This window comes from Aulonocara sp. 'chitande type north' Nkhata Bay, linkage group LG5 (assembly GCF_057382095.1).
Source record: "Aulonocara sp. 'chitande type north' Nkhata Bay isolate Kocher_YH1m ecotype deep benthic linkage group LG5, A_spYH_male_GT1.1, whole genome shotgun sequence".
NCBI lineage: Eukaryota > Metazoa > Chordata > Actinopteri > Cichliformes > Cichlidae > Aulonocara > Aulonocara sp. 'chitande type north' Nkhata Bay.
The window spans coordinates 21,608,187-21,621,470 of NC_141348.1; the positions used below are offsets into that span (position 1 = coordinate 21,608,187).

The following is a 13,284-nucleotide window of genomic DNA, read 5'->3' on the forward strand; positions in this document are numbered from 1 at the left end:
AGTTTTAATCTTTTAACTTTATGCATCAAGCAAAAATTTAATTATATGCAACATTCTCTGACTTGAATAAATTAGTTTAACATTTAAACCTATTTTCTGCACATTCCAACACATAAAATAAAATATTTTTTGTGTTTACACTCACTCTTTCAAATAGATGCAAGTAAAACACAGCAGTAAATAAATAAAGTCAAAGACTCAGCGGTCCTGTTGCTCTATTTTCACCTGTAAAGCAGGACTGAGGTAGACGGAGGTTTACCCTGGTGCAGGTGTGCCGCGGTCAGTTGAAGAATCCGCGAGTTTCTCTGTGAATTTCCCATTATGTCGTTGCGCACTCAGTACTTGCTTGGAAGTTTAGGGGGTTTTTTTCGCTGTAAAAAGAAGTTTTCTTCCCACGCACGATGGACACTAATGTTTTTGTCACTTTTTATGGAATCAAACTCAAAGTAAGGTCAGTACTTCCACGCTTTAAACGCTGCACGCTCATACTCTCTCCCGCAATCAATATGTGATCCATTGTTGATCTGCACACAGCTGTTGTCACGAACGGCGCACTCACTTACGTCACTGTCGTGAGACATTCTTGCAAAAAATCACGGTTTTAGTAACGCAGTAACGCAGCGTTCCTACGGGAAAGTAACGGTAATCTAATTGCCGTTTTTGCAATAGTAATCCCTTACTTTACTCGTTACTTGAAAAAAGTAATCAGATTACAGTAACGTGTTACTGCCCATCTCTGCTCAGAAATACTGTATTTCACTAATAATAAAGTTTTCTTATTTAAAATAGGAGGAAATGGAAATGGACAATTCAGTCTGGTATCAAGTAAAAAGTCTTTTTTTCTGGAACTTATCAGGCTATAAGAGGATTTATTTTTTTCTGGTTGGGGTCAAGTTGAACCACTTTCAGGCTCGTCGATGTGTGAAGCTTTTGGGAGGTGAGTTCTGAGCTTTAGAAAGGACTGACTTCATGATTAATGATTTTAAAAAGAAAACATTATACAACCCATGGTGACCAGATCTGGCACGCCCCCCTTGCCAGGTGTTCCTGATTTTTTTTAACTTAAAGTTAGCCTTTTTCTTAGTCGGAGCTTTGTGTGCACTGGTTGCCACTGCGTTTGTAAGGTAATGTTGTTTGGCCTTGCTTTTTTATATATATATATATATATATATATATATATATATATATATATATATAAAAACACCCAGCACGCCCCTGCGGGCGGTTTATCCTTCAAGCTCGGGTCCTCTACCAGAGGCCTGGGAGCTTGAGGGTCCTGCGCAGTATCTTAGCTGTTCCCAGGACTGCGCTCTTCTGGACAGAGATCTCCGATGTTATTCCCGGGATCTGCTGGAGCCACTCGCCTAGCTTGGGAGTCACCGCACCTAGTGCTCCGATTACCACGGGGACCACCGTTACCTTCACCCTCCACATCCTCTCGAGCTCTTCTCTGAGCCCTTGGTATTTCTCCAGCTTCTCGTGTTCCTTCTTCCTGATATTGCTGTCATTCGGAACCGCTACATCGATCACTACGGCCGTCTTCTTCTGTTTGTCTACCACCACTATGTCCGGTTGGTTAGCCACCACCATTTTGTCCGTCTGTATCTGGAAGTCCCACAGGATCTTAGCTCGGTCATTCTCCACCACCCTTGGGGGCATCTCCCATTTTGACCTCGGGACTTCCAGATTATACTCGGCACAGATGTTCCTGTACACTATGCCGGCCACTTGGTTATGGCGTTCCATGTATGCCTTGCCTGCTAGCATCTTGCACCCTGCTGTTATGTGCTGGATTGTCTCTGGGGCATCTTTACACAGCCTGCACCCGGGGTCTTGCCTGGTGTGATAGACCCCAGCCTCTATGGATCTTGTGCTCAGAGCTTGTTCTTGTGCTGCCATGATTAGTGCCTCTGTGCTGTCTTTCAGTCCAGCTTTGTCCAGCTGGACTGATATATATATATATATATATATATATATATATATATATATATATATATATATATATATATATATATATATATATATATATTAGGGGTGCAACGATATTCGTATCGATATTGAACCGTTGGATACAGTGCTTTCGGTTCGGTACGCATATGTATCGAACAATACAACATTTGTAATTTATTTTATCAATTTTCCTTCTGACGATGCTGTCTGTGTTGAGCGCTCAGTGAATCTGTGTTCGACTACTCCGCCTAGGCTGCACTGTCCAGCGCAGATCCACTGAGCGCTCAACACAGACAGCATAGTCAGAAGGAAGAGCGCAGGGCACCTCCCCCACCCTCATTCAGTTCTGGCGTTTGGAATTATTTTGGTTTTCATGTGAAGTATGACCCTGAAGGTAACTAAAGTAAAACAGTATGTTGGATGTGCCATGCAATGCTCAATTACATTGGTGTGAACTAGTGTGTTAGCGCAGTTAGCTCGTTAACGTGTTGGCCGTCTAGCCCCATGCACGGGGCGATCGGCGGTAGCTCATTAACGGAGATTTGCAGTGTTGTGGCGTTAAGGTCATTTCAACGAGATTAACCTGAAAGCACTAGTGGGAACACGACGAATATGACTGCACATTTACGCCGACATCATCCTAGTGCAAAGACAAGTGGAAGCAGACAAAAAAAAGCAAGCATGCTACTAACTTTAGCCGAGTCATTTAGACAGCTGTTAGCACATGATTCTCCTTATATGTTTAATATGCTGCTGAGAATATAGCCCAGAAGAAGCGGATAGTATAGCTTTTATTTTGGAAAGAGACATTTCTCTGTAATAAACTCTCTTTTCCAAAGATGAGTGATTCCTCAATCAGATACAGGGCTCGCAATATCGCTAGCCCGACGTCCCGGAGCTAGCGATTTTTTCAGTCCGGCTACCAAAATCTATCTCTGCCCTGCCCGTCGGGCTATTGTAGGAAAAATATATGTCAATGCTTTTGCATTCTTTCAGAAATGTAGCTGGGTAATTATGTCATTGGCATCGGTGAGCCACTGTCAATATGTGACATATTGAAGTCCCGTTTGAATTTGCGCTTGTTTTTTTGCTTTCACTTTGCAATCGTGCGAACTGTGTATAGAGAGCGACAGCCCTGATCTGTGAGTGATGATAATTTGTGCACCAATTCCTCTGACATCGTCTTATTAATCGTTAGCTTACTATGCAAACATGACAAGTGAAATCTCCCGCAGCAAGCTTAAACATGTGAGAGGTTGATTGCGCAGAGAATCGCTGAGCTTATGTGAGTGCGTGTGTAAAAGCAGCAGGATATATATTTTAGTTCTGCTGAGCCAAATAAGAGAGGTCAGGGTGAAGAAGTGACAGCCAAAGAAAAGCTTACCACAAAACGGAGAAGTTATGACAAATCAGACTATAAGGCAAAAAGAAAGTGCAGCTTTATGGTTTCATGGACAAAATAATTTCTGTGGCTGCGATATGACGAGCTAAATAACCAGGGCTGCACATAAGTGGTGCGCATTCGCTGTCAAAATAAAAAACACGCACATATATATATATATATACATACACATATACATATATATACATATATATGTGTGTGTATATATGTGTGTGTATATATATATATATATATATATATATATATATATATATACACATATAAAGATTTGCAGTTGGGGGATATGGGACGTGCGTTTGTGCAGCTGCAACCGACCACCTGAACATCCACTTTTCACCTTGCGAAAGCTTTTCACTTTTATTGACGGTTTCCAGGCTTATTGCTCCAGTTTTATTTTTCCAAATACCTTTCAGAGGTAATTATGTCATTTTATTTTCCTTTTTTTTCTTTTTGCAGATTCATACTTTATGCTAAAATAATTATTAAACACAGCGAAAAAGTATAATTTAGTATTTTTCCCCCCTGGTGAAAATTGAGGCTTTGTACCTTAATATTGTGCACATGTACTCTATACTCAGTGAAATTGGATTCAGTTTTATACGATTCTTTAAAAAAAAAATCTGCTTCCATTAACACATCTGAGTATGGCGTTATCAGGTTAAGATACAGTACTGTGCAAAAATCTCGAGCCAGCCCACGTTTTATATTTTATTTCAATCCAGCTTTTAAATTTTGGTTCAAATTGTTAGAGGAGGTCAAGAGAGCGGTACAACAGCGAGTGTCTGCAGTCATCTGTAAAACAAGCTGGGGACTATGTCGTGGTTTAGGGATGAATTTCAGGAAGGGGTGGGGAGAACTTGTTAAAATTGAAGGAATTATGAATGTCGAAATGTGCTGTCAGCCTTAGCCAGTCAGAAAGCATGTGATTGGCAACAGCTACATTTTTCAGCAGTGATCACAAACACACTGCCAGTTCAGTAAAAACACACCTGGAAAGAAAACACAATGTAGCAGTCATGGATTAGCCTCCAAAGGCAGCCAATATCCAAAGAGGAGCTTTGCATGTCCTTCAAGAAGCCTGGAGAAGTATTCCTAAAGACTACTTCAAGAAATGACTGTGTTGGAGAATATTGACGTTCACGCTCGTTAGATTGGTATAAACTCAGCTTTTGCTTCATATTTCTGTATAAGTTTGCATGTTTTAGTAAATCACTGCACCTATTTCCCAGTTTTCCTTAGAAAATGTATAGAAGTGATGGGTGGATCAAGACTAGCTTGACGCTCACGGGAAATAGTCACATGTGGGTGAAACCTGAATGTATGGTGGATGATTCTGATCATGAATTCAGAACTCAAGTTAAACAGTAATTGTAACAGCATTATTAATTCACATTAGTAAGGCAGACTTAAAAGAAATCCAAGTTACAAAGCTTTGCAGTTCTTTGTTTTTTTAAAAAAAAAAAATACAGTGCACATGTGAAAAGGACAAAGGTCTAAGGTTAATCTCTAACACAAGAGCAAGTCTTAGACAGAACCTGACAGCAGAGCATGCTGTCCAACCTTGGATTAGTTGTAGTTATTGATATTTAACCCTTTACTTTGATTTTAAGTGTTTTAGTATTTGATATTTACTTTGTGTTTATAGTGTCAAGAAAGACCATAATGTTTAGGGCACATATGAGTGTGACAAGAATATGGCAGCTCATAGAAAAGAGGATGATGTCGTGCATCAGTGTGCGTGGGAAACTGCCCAGGCTTCAGCGTGCTGTTGGTAAGAATAATATTTGAGGGTCTCTTTTTTTTTTTAAATATCAAAGATGATCAGTATCATTTTTTTCAATCTGTACATGCCTGAAGAGTGTCTGTATCAGAAGTTCTCGGTTTTATTTGTATGTGTGTGTATATATATGTTTGTTTGTTTTTTAACAGGTGAAGTTCGGAGGAAGAGCAGCTTTAGACAAAGCCCTTTGCTGTCAGCCGCTCCTGTTCGTGCGCTCATAGATGAACAGATCAGCATTAAAGGGCGTTTCCTGTCTCAAAATTATCCTGTCACAGTATGCGCACAAATGCACAGTGAGGAGGGAGATCTGTGGGAGGCGTTTGCTCATTATACAACAAATGCGAGCAGGAGCATCAACTGTGAGTGAAATACTCTTAAGTGCTGTTGGGTGACATAGTAGACAGTTTCTGTAATATATAGATGTCCACATAAATAAAAGCAGCTGGCATGTGGGACATATAAGCAGGGCAATAATGTTGAGATGCTCACTGTGCCAGTGGCAGGGTTTGACTTTTTTATTGTATTTAAAAACAAAATGGAGCAAAAAACAAACCTGCTGAAATTAAATTGAACAAAGTGTTTGTCATTTTAATCTGCAAGCTGCAAGTAATTATTGATAAAAGTCACAGGTTAATATTTAATGTGTTTACTGTGGAGACATCCTGTGGCAGTCATGTTATATTAATTCACTTCAGTTCAATTTTATTTTATTTATATCGTGCACGCGATTTCTTATCAACAGTAGCTTCAAGGCACTTTATATTGTAGAAAGAAAATAATCAGACTCCGTTTTAACAAGGAGACAGTAAAGATTGTGTGAAGAGATATTAACCAGGCTTTTATGCAGGCAGTGTTTCATTTTATTTTTGTCTCTGTTCTTACCTGAATAGTGACCAGCGATCATTCAGTTGGAGGTTCTTATTTAGGCTGTGAGCCGATGGGACTCTTCTGGGCTTTGGAGCCTGCACTCAGAAGCAGAGAAGGTTTGAGGCAGGTTTCAAATCCAGCTGCCTCTTATGTTGCGCACTTAAAAATACAGCTAAAGGATTCTTTCATTCATTCTACATTTCTGGCTTCACTGACTGCTTCTTTCTCTGTGTAAATATAAATGCTGATCACAGGCTTAGGAAAAGAAACGTGGAGACGCCATACATAGTGAACATCTCCTTACTGGAGGGCCACACTTCACCCAGTGAGGGGCAGAGCACTGAGCTGGCAGCTGTAACCGTTGAGCGCTGGTACATGGCGCCAGGAGTGAGGAGAATAGAGATTCGTCAGAACAAAATTGTAGGAACATTATTCTTACCCCCTGGTGAGCGTTCACTGAAGTGGCATTTATTGGCAGTGCTTTAGTCAGCAGTCACTGAACTTCACATGCTGATTTCCTGCAGGCCCGGGCCCTTTTCCTGCTATGCTGGATCTGTGGGGAATGGGTGGAGGACTGTCGGAGTACCGCTCTGCACTTTTTGCCTCCAGGGGATTCGCGAGTCTTTCTGTTGCCTACATGGGGCACAAAGACTTACCTGGACCACCAGACATAATGAGTGTTGGCGATTTGTATTTCAAAGTAGGATAACTTTGTCTGAGTTTCAGTGTATAAGCACTGGATTTAACCTAACAGCCTTGTATTTGTTTGTAATGTTTTTGTCACTCTCTTAAAATGTTTTGTTTGGTCAGTCAGCCTTCCAGCTACTTCAAGATCACTGTCAGGTCGATGCAGACAGAATTGGGGTCATTGGCCTCTCCTTTGGAGTCTGTCTGACCCTTCGCATCGCCACTAGGATTGGTGTTAAAGTGCGTCCCAAACTCACCTGTTTTGAAATCTGCCGTATGATCATCACATTGTTATTTGCATATGAAAAATACAAATCTGATAGACAGGCAATTATGAATGACGTTAACATTCATTTGTTCCCCTTTCCAGCCATCATGTTTGATTTGTATTAACGGGCCAGTAGGAAGCCCGCTGTTAGATGAAGATGGCAAGACCAAAACGATTGAGAGGTAATGGCTGGTTACTTTAGATTCTACTCTCAAATCAAATCAAATCAAATCAAATCAAATCACTTTTATTGTCACATCACATGTGCAGGCACACTGGCACAGCACATGCGAGTGAAATTCTTGTGTGCGAGCCCCACAAGCAACAGAGATGTGCAAACACAACAACACAAACGAGCAAAATACAAGAATGGCCAACCTGAAACTAATAAATATATGTACAATATATAATAGTGTATGCATTTCTGGATGTGTATACTAAATATTTTCCTGTGTGTGTGTGTGTGTGTGTGTGTGTGTGTGTGTGTGTGTGTACACATTTTTACAAATTAAATAGTAAAAAAAAATAAAAAATAAAAAATAAAAATAATAAAAATAATAATAATAATAAAATATATAAAATATACAGAGTTGAATATGTGCAAAACAAGTGGCATTTATATACAGTGTGGAGTGCATAATGTTCAAGTTCCAGTAGTGAAGCTGAGGTGTCTATGACGTGTTCAGCAGTCTGATGGCCTGATGGAAAAAGCTGTCTCTCAGTCTGCTGGTACGGGACCGGATCCAGTCTATTTGAACCGTTCACTTCTGGTGTCACTTATAAGTACAGAGTACTTATAGATATTTCTTATTTTAATGTTGGTTTTGATTTCTGGACAGTGATGCTTTTTATTTTGATAGCATGGCCTCTGTACACCTCTCCAGTGGATTTTTAACAAAATCCCACATTAAGATGGGCAGTCTAACAAATTTTAAACATAAGGACTGATTATAATAGTGTACTTTGTGGCTCTCTTTTAATCTGGATAAATCATGGTGGTAACTTATGGTGAACCTGATTGGGGCAAGGTTATGTTGAGTTTCAGTGAAATTATGTGTTTACAGTATGCTTTAAGTGCAATATACAGCCCCAATTCCAAAACAGTTGGTGCAATGATTTGCACATTTCATAAACTCCTACTTTAGTCACAATGGAGCAAAGAAAATCTCTAAACTGAGAAAAATATGAAGTCTGTTTGAATTTGATAGCAGCGCTGTGTCTCAAATGTTAGGAAAGGGCTCATATTAGGAAAATTACTCTGCTACGTTTGTGGGGTATTTGTTGACAATCATTTGAAATCAGTTAAACTAATTTGGCTTTGCTGTGGCAACAAACTAACAAGCACCCAACAAACTCTTTATTGGGTGTGTGGAGTGTGTCAGACCTGGGTAACATTTAATTACAGATGATATGTTGTACTTAATTTCATGACCTTTTTCCTTTTCCTTGCCATGCTTTTCTTTCCCAGTCATTCTGGTACAGAATAATCTTGACCCATAAAAGCCATCTGCTGATTGCACGCATTAACGGTGATACGACTGTATCTGTCGAGTGATCTTGACTTGTTAGGTGTTGTGAAGTTCTTTTTTTTTAACCATGGAAATAATTCTGTGATGCACTTTAGCTGCAGGTTTTTGCTACCTCTCTCATAAATTTGTTTTGATTTTGCAACAGTTAATGAAATGCTCTCGTAAAACCTAATGAATTCTACTTGAAAGTCTTAACTTCAATCATATTGAGTCTTTAAACTCCAGTGTGGTGATGTACCTTACAAAAGTATATTGTGGTCCAAAAACATAATTGTAACCTGGACTTTTATCTAGTTCAGGGTCCTCCGTCTACTCCAGGGCTGACATAGTAATCGCTGTTTTTAAGATTTTCACGAGTAGATGTTAACAAACAGTACCATCTCTGTCCTGTTCTGCTCTTTAAGTGACCAGAAACATTGGGAGCTCGATGATCGAGGCCGTGTGAGTTTCAGACATGTCTCTCTGCCGGATAATCTGCCCGCTGAGAACAAACAGAAGGTTCTTCTCTGCCCATCACACATGCATAGAGAAGCACATGTGTATAGAGCTCAGTAATCTCTGCTCTTTATTGTTTTTTTTTGTTTGTTTTGTTTTCTCTTATTTTCTTTTTGTAGGTAAAGAACATCACCTGTCCTCTCATGTACATAGTGGGTGAAGACGATCTGTGTGCTGCAAGCACAGAGAATGCAGATGTGGTAAATTAACTTATTTTACTTTAATTACAATTACAGATTACATTTTAAATGTTATGTTGTCCTGTATATATTATTTGGAGACTCTTGATGTCTACTGAAATGTATTAAAACACTCTAAGAATACAACAGTCATTTATAGTCACCTGAATGCAGTTTTGTATATTGTCTGTGTGGACTGACTGCACACTGTTTCATTGTTTACTCTGATCGCTGGTCATCAGATTGAGGAGGCCCTGAGGTCTGCAGGTAAATCCCAGCTGTTTACCCGCTTGTCATATCCCGGTGCCGGTCACCTGATCGAGCCACCCTACGCACCGTGTGCAAGAGTGTCTCTATGGAGAGCCAAACCAGAGAAATGTGAGCTTAAGTTTTCCTCTCATTGTATTTTATTAAGAATACAATATATAATGGTAAATAAATTTGCAGTTGGTTGTTTTTGGGTTTTTTTGTTTGTTTGTTTTTCTTCCCTGCAGTATTCACTCTGTGGGGAGGTCACCCCGCACCCCACGCTGCTGCTCAAGAAGATTCCTGGAAGAGGATCCTAGAGTTTATGGAAACCCATCTGAGGCGGTGAATCTCCACATGGACAATAATCCATCGTTAACATGATTCTGAAATCCTGCATTTGTTTGAGCTGTGAAAGATGTCCTACGACTGGTGTGCAACTTGCGTTTTAAAAAATAAATAAATAAATAAAACTCATTTAAAAACTATTTGGGCCACAAGAGGTCGCTGTTTGGTTGCTATCAAAACAGCCAGTTCAGTATGAGTCAGTCTGCACCGTACAAAGGAAAAGAAAGCTTTCAGCAGTTTAGACCCACAGATGTTGGGCTGTCAGGTACAGCTGTGCCTATACTACTCAACAAGTAGTATAGGTGTTAATTTTCTTAGCTGGACTGCATTACATGTACACACACGTCTGTTATTTGTCTTTCTAAAAGATGGAACCAGTCAGCTTGGCCTTTCCTCCTATTTCTCAGTTTGTGTATCCTCGTTTCCTTTCCTCACCTTTTTGACTCCTCACAAGGGGAGAGAGGAGTGTGTAATCAAAACAAAAAAAAAGACGTCCTTGCTTCAGAGGGCATGTTGTGAAGCAGCATCTGTTAAACATGTCCCAGTACTGCTGTAGCTTATCGATTCTGTCAGATGAGCATAAATGTTTAGTAATGACAGACAAATATGTGGAAGTATCATACGTTTATATATTTTTGTTTCTCAAATACATATTCCACACATGCTATATTAGAAACTCACCAGCCATTTTATTAGGTATACATTGGTGGTGTCCGTTTGGACCCTCTTTTGCCTTCATTACTACATTAATTCTTTGAAACAGATTCAACAAGGTGCTGGAAACATGCCTCAGAGATCTTGATATGATAGTGCCACACAGTTGCTGCAGATTTGTTGGCTGCACATCCATGATGCAAATTTTGTGTTCCACCACATCCCAAAGGTGGATTGAGGTCGGGTGACTGTGGAGGCCTTTTGAGGACACTGAACTCATGTTCAAGATTCTAGTCTGAGACAATCTGCGCTTTATGACATTTTGTTTTCCTCCTACAAGCAGCCATCAGGAGATGGGTACACAGCAGTCATAAAGGGATCGACAGGTTCGGCAACAATACACTGGTATGCTGTAGTGTTTAAACCCAATTGGTACTAAATAGCCAAAACTGTGCCAAAAAATATCCCCCACACTATTTCACCACCACCAGCCTGAACTGCAGGATCCATAGATCTAAAAGTTCATCTTGCTTACATCACATTCGGACTCTACCGTCCAAATGTCACAGTTGAAATCTACTCTCATCAGATCAGGCAACATTTTTCAGTCTTCCATTGTGGCCTCAGCTGATAGGAGTAGTCGTCTGCTGCTGTAGTTTATCTGCTTCAAGGTTTGAGGTTTCATTTTGTGCCTTGAGAGATGCTGTGCTTTGGTTGTAAAGAGGGAGTTACTGCTGCCTTCCTGTTAGCGCAAATCAATCTGGCCATTCTTCTCTGACAGAACTTAAAAGGTCAATGTCTACATATTTAAATCTGTTGAGTTGCTGCCTTGTGATTGGCTTATTAGATATTTGTGTTAATGAGCAGCTGAATAGGTGTACCTAATAAAGTGACTGGTAAGTGTATTCAGCAAACATTTCCATACTAACAAAAAGTATCAAACTGCATGACTAATAAGAGTCTCCCAGTCTCACAAAAAACAAAACATACTTTCTTTAAATGAGTAATTCATGTGCATGCAAACTATTTCTGTTGCTTTGGAATAAACAGTTCATTGCAAGCAGAGGTGACCATGGCGATGAGGGCAATGAACTCTTTGAAGTCGATCTCCAAATCTCCGTTCTGGTCGAGGTCAGCGAAGAGTTTATCCAGTGTGTCCTTCTCCTTGATTTTCTGTTTAGCAGGAAAATTGCATTAAAGTTCATCATTAGTAGTAAATGGACAGTATATTTAATAACACTGATAAATCTGTAGCATCACCACTAACTCTACTAGGCTTAAATCTTAATTACACCGGAATAGAAGGAAAATTGTTAGTTATCTAATATATTTTTAATATCTCTGAGACTCAGCTGTGCAGCGTGTCAACGCTTGAAAAGGAAGCAAATAAAAATCCACTACAGCCCCAAGCAACCTTAGTCAGTTGTACATGCTTTGCTCGTATAAATTTTAAATCCATCAATAATGTTTGTGAAATTCTGTGCAGTTTTTTTCTTATTTAAATACACACTGTGCTGCGTGCCAACAAATTGATGCATGCTTATTATTGTTGTCATAAACACACCCGCTTTGCAGAAGATATCTTACCACTATGAAATTATTCATCTCATTGTTGATAAGTTCTTTAAGGTCTGCTTTCTTCAGATTGCACTTCTGACCCGAGTATTGGTGGAAAGTTTGGATAATAGTGATCATGCTGCTCTCCAGGTCTGACATAGCATCCTTTGTGGCCTGAGACAAACAATTTGAATCAGTTCCCGTTCTTTTGTCTCGCCACACAAAGAAGTTAATTGTCCGTCTGTTGGATTTTCTTCATTAAATACACTATAAGCATGCATTAATAACAGCATATTTGTATCCTGATCTTGTAGGACAACATTTAAAGAAAAATCTGTTTTGCATAGGGAGCATTTTGTCTTTCTTACCTCCATCTGTAGAACCTCCTCTGTCTTCCAGGGATCTTCAGTGTGACTGAAGGCTTTTCGAGCTGCGACTTCTCTTCCTCGCTCAAATTACCTCGCACACTAAACTGTATTGATCAATCGTCTCACACTCACCATGTAATGCACAACTAATGGATCCTAGTGGTCAAAGCTTCAACCAAGAACCATTTGCCTGTAAAGTGTGTGTGCAGTAGTCTTTATGTGAGCAATATACTGTATGCATTTTTATTTATTTATTTTCTTCAGCACTTAGCTTAACATGAGGCTTAAATGAAGGCTAACCTCAGATGAGCACATAATGGATACTTTGCTGAGAACCATGAGGTCACAAGTAACAGAAAGTCAAGAACTACAAGAGACTTTAAAAGTGTTAAATATCTGCAGATCTGCATCTCAGTGAGATTTCTTTGAGCTCAAATGAAGGCCAGTAATATCTGACAGTGTCTGATAAGAGTAAATAATTATTAGTCACCAAGCAAGATTTTGTCCTTATGCAAAAGAGAGAATTCAGTTGCTTTATGTGATGTAATCTAATTTACAGATGCAACTATTTGCATTTGTCTTAAGGCTCTAAAGCAGTTGTGAAAAACCGATCCCAGTGAACTGCCATACGTGTCACATGGAGATAGTACAGTAAGAGCTTCAGTTGTATTCTTAACTCAGCACTGTGTTTGGGGTCTTAACAGGAAGAGATGCTGGAATTGCCTGTGCCTCCCCATTAAAGGAGCTCTAAAGAGTTCAAATGGAAATCCATTTCATTACAGTAAGAATATGGCTATACGATACAGCATAAAAAAAAAGCATGACAGAGAACTAATGTGCTCCACAAAGGCAGATGGGGTGGTGGGGGCGAGTTTCTTATAAATTAGACATGATTACTGGGGGCATTGCTGGGGCTTAATCAATAAATTGCATTATAATGTAGCGAATATGGTC

At 39.6% G+C, this 13,284-nt stretch overlaps 2 protein-coding genes across 4 annotated transcripts; one reads left to right on the forward strand and one right to left on the reverse strand.

Annotated features, from left to right (window-relative positions):
- The first annotated feature begins 3,640 nt into the window (after window positions 1-3,640).
- LOC147330474 (peroxisomal succinyl-coenzyme A thioesterase-like) lies at window positions 3,641-11,782 on the forward strand. Of its 3 annotated transcripts, XM_086292041.1 has the most exons (12): window positions 3,641-3,767; window positions 4,998-5,123; window positions 5,282-5,491; window positions 6,023-6,122; window positions 6,254-6,444; window positions 6,524-6,699; window positions 6,810-6,926; window positions 7,057-7,136; window positions 8,888-8,981; window positions 9,098-9,178; window positions 9,400-9,535; window positions 9,652-11,782. In XM_086292041.1, the coding sequence occupies exons 2-12, from the start codon at window positions 5,015-5,017 to the stop codon at window positions 9,750-9,752; spliced, it is 1,395 nt and encodes a 464-aa protein (XP_086148167.1). In that variant the 5' UTR covers window positions 3,641-3,767; window positions 4,998-5,014; the 3' UTR covers window positions 9,753-11,782. The 3 variants fall into 3 exon arrangements, with proteins under 3 accessions (XP_086148167.1, XP_086148166.1, XP_086148165.1); XM_086292040.1 differs by having other exon boundaries at window positions 3,658-3,767; window positions 9,400-11,782; XM_086292039.1 differs by lacking the exons at window positions 3,641-3,767; window positions 4,998-5,123 and having other exon boundaries at window positions 5,136-5,491; window positions 9,400-11,782.
- Window positions 10,258-13,027, reverse strand: LOC147330475 (protein S100-B-like). Its single transcript, XM_086292044.1, has 3 exons — window positions 12,331-13,027; window positions 11,993-12,136; window positions 10,258-11,578 (listed from the first exon to the last, which is right to left on the reverse strand). Exons 1-3 carry the CDS (start codon window positions 12,334-12,336, stop codon window positions 11,429-11,431), a joined length of 300 nt encoding a protein of 99 aa, XP_086148170.1. The 5' UTR covers window positions 12,337-13,027; the 3' UTR covers window positions 10,258-11,428.
- Window positions 13,028-13,284: the final 257 nt, after the last annotated feature.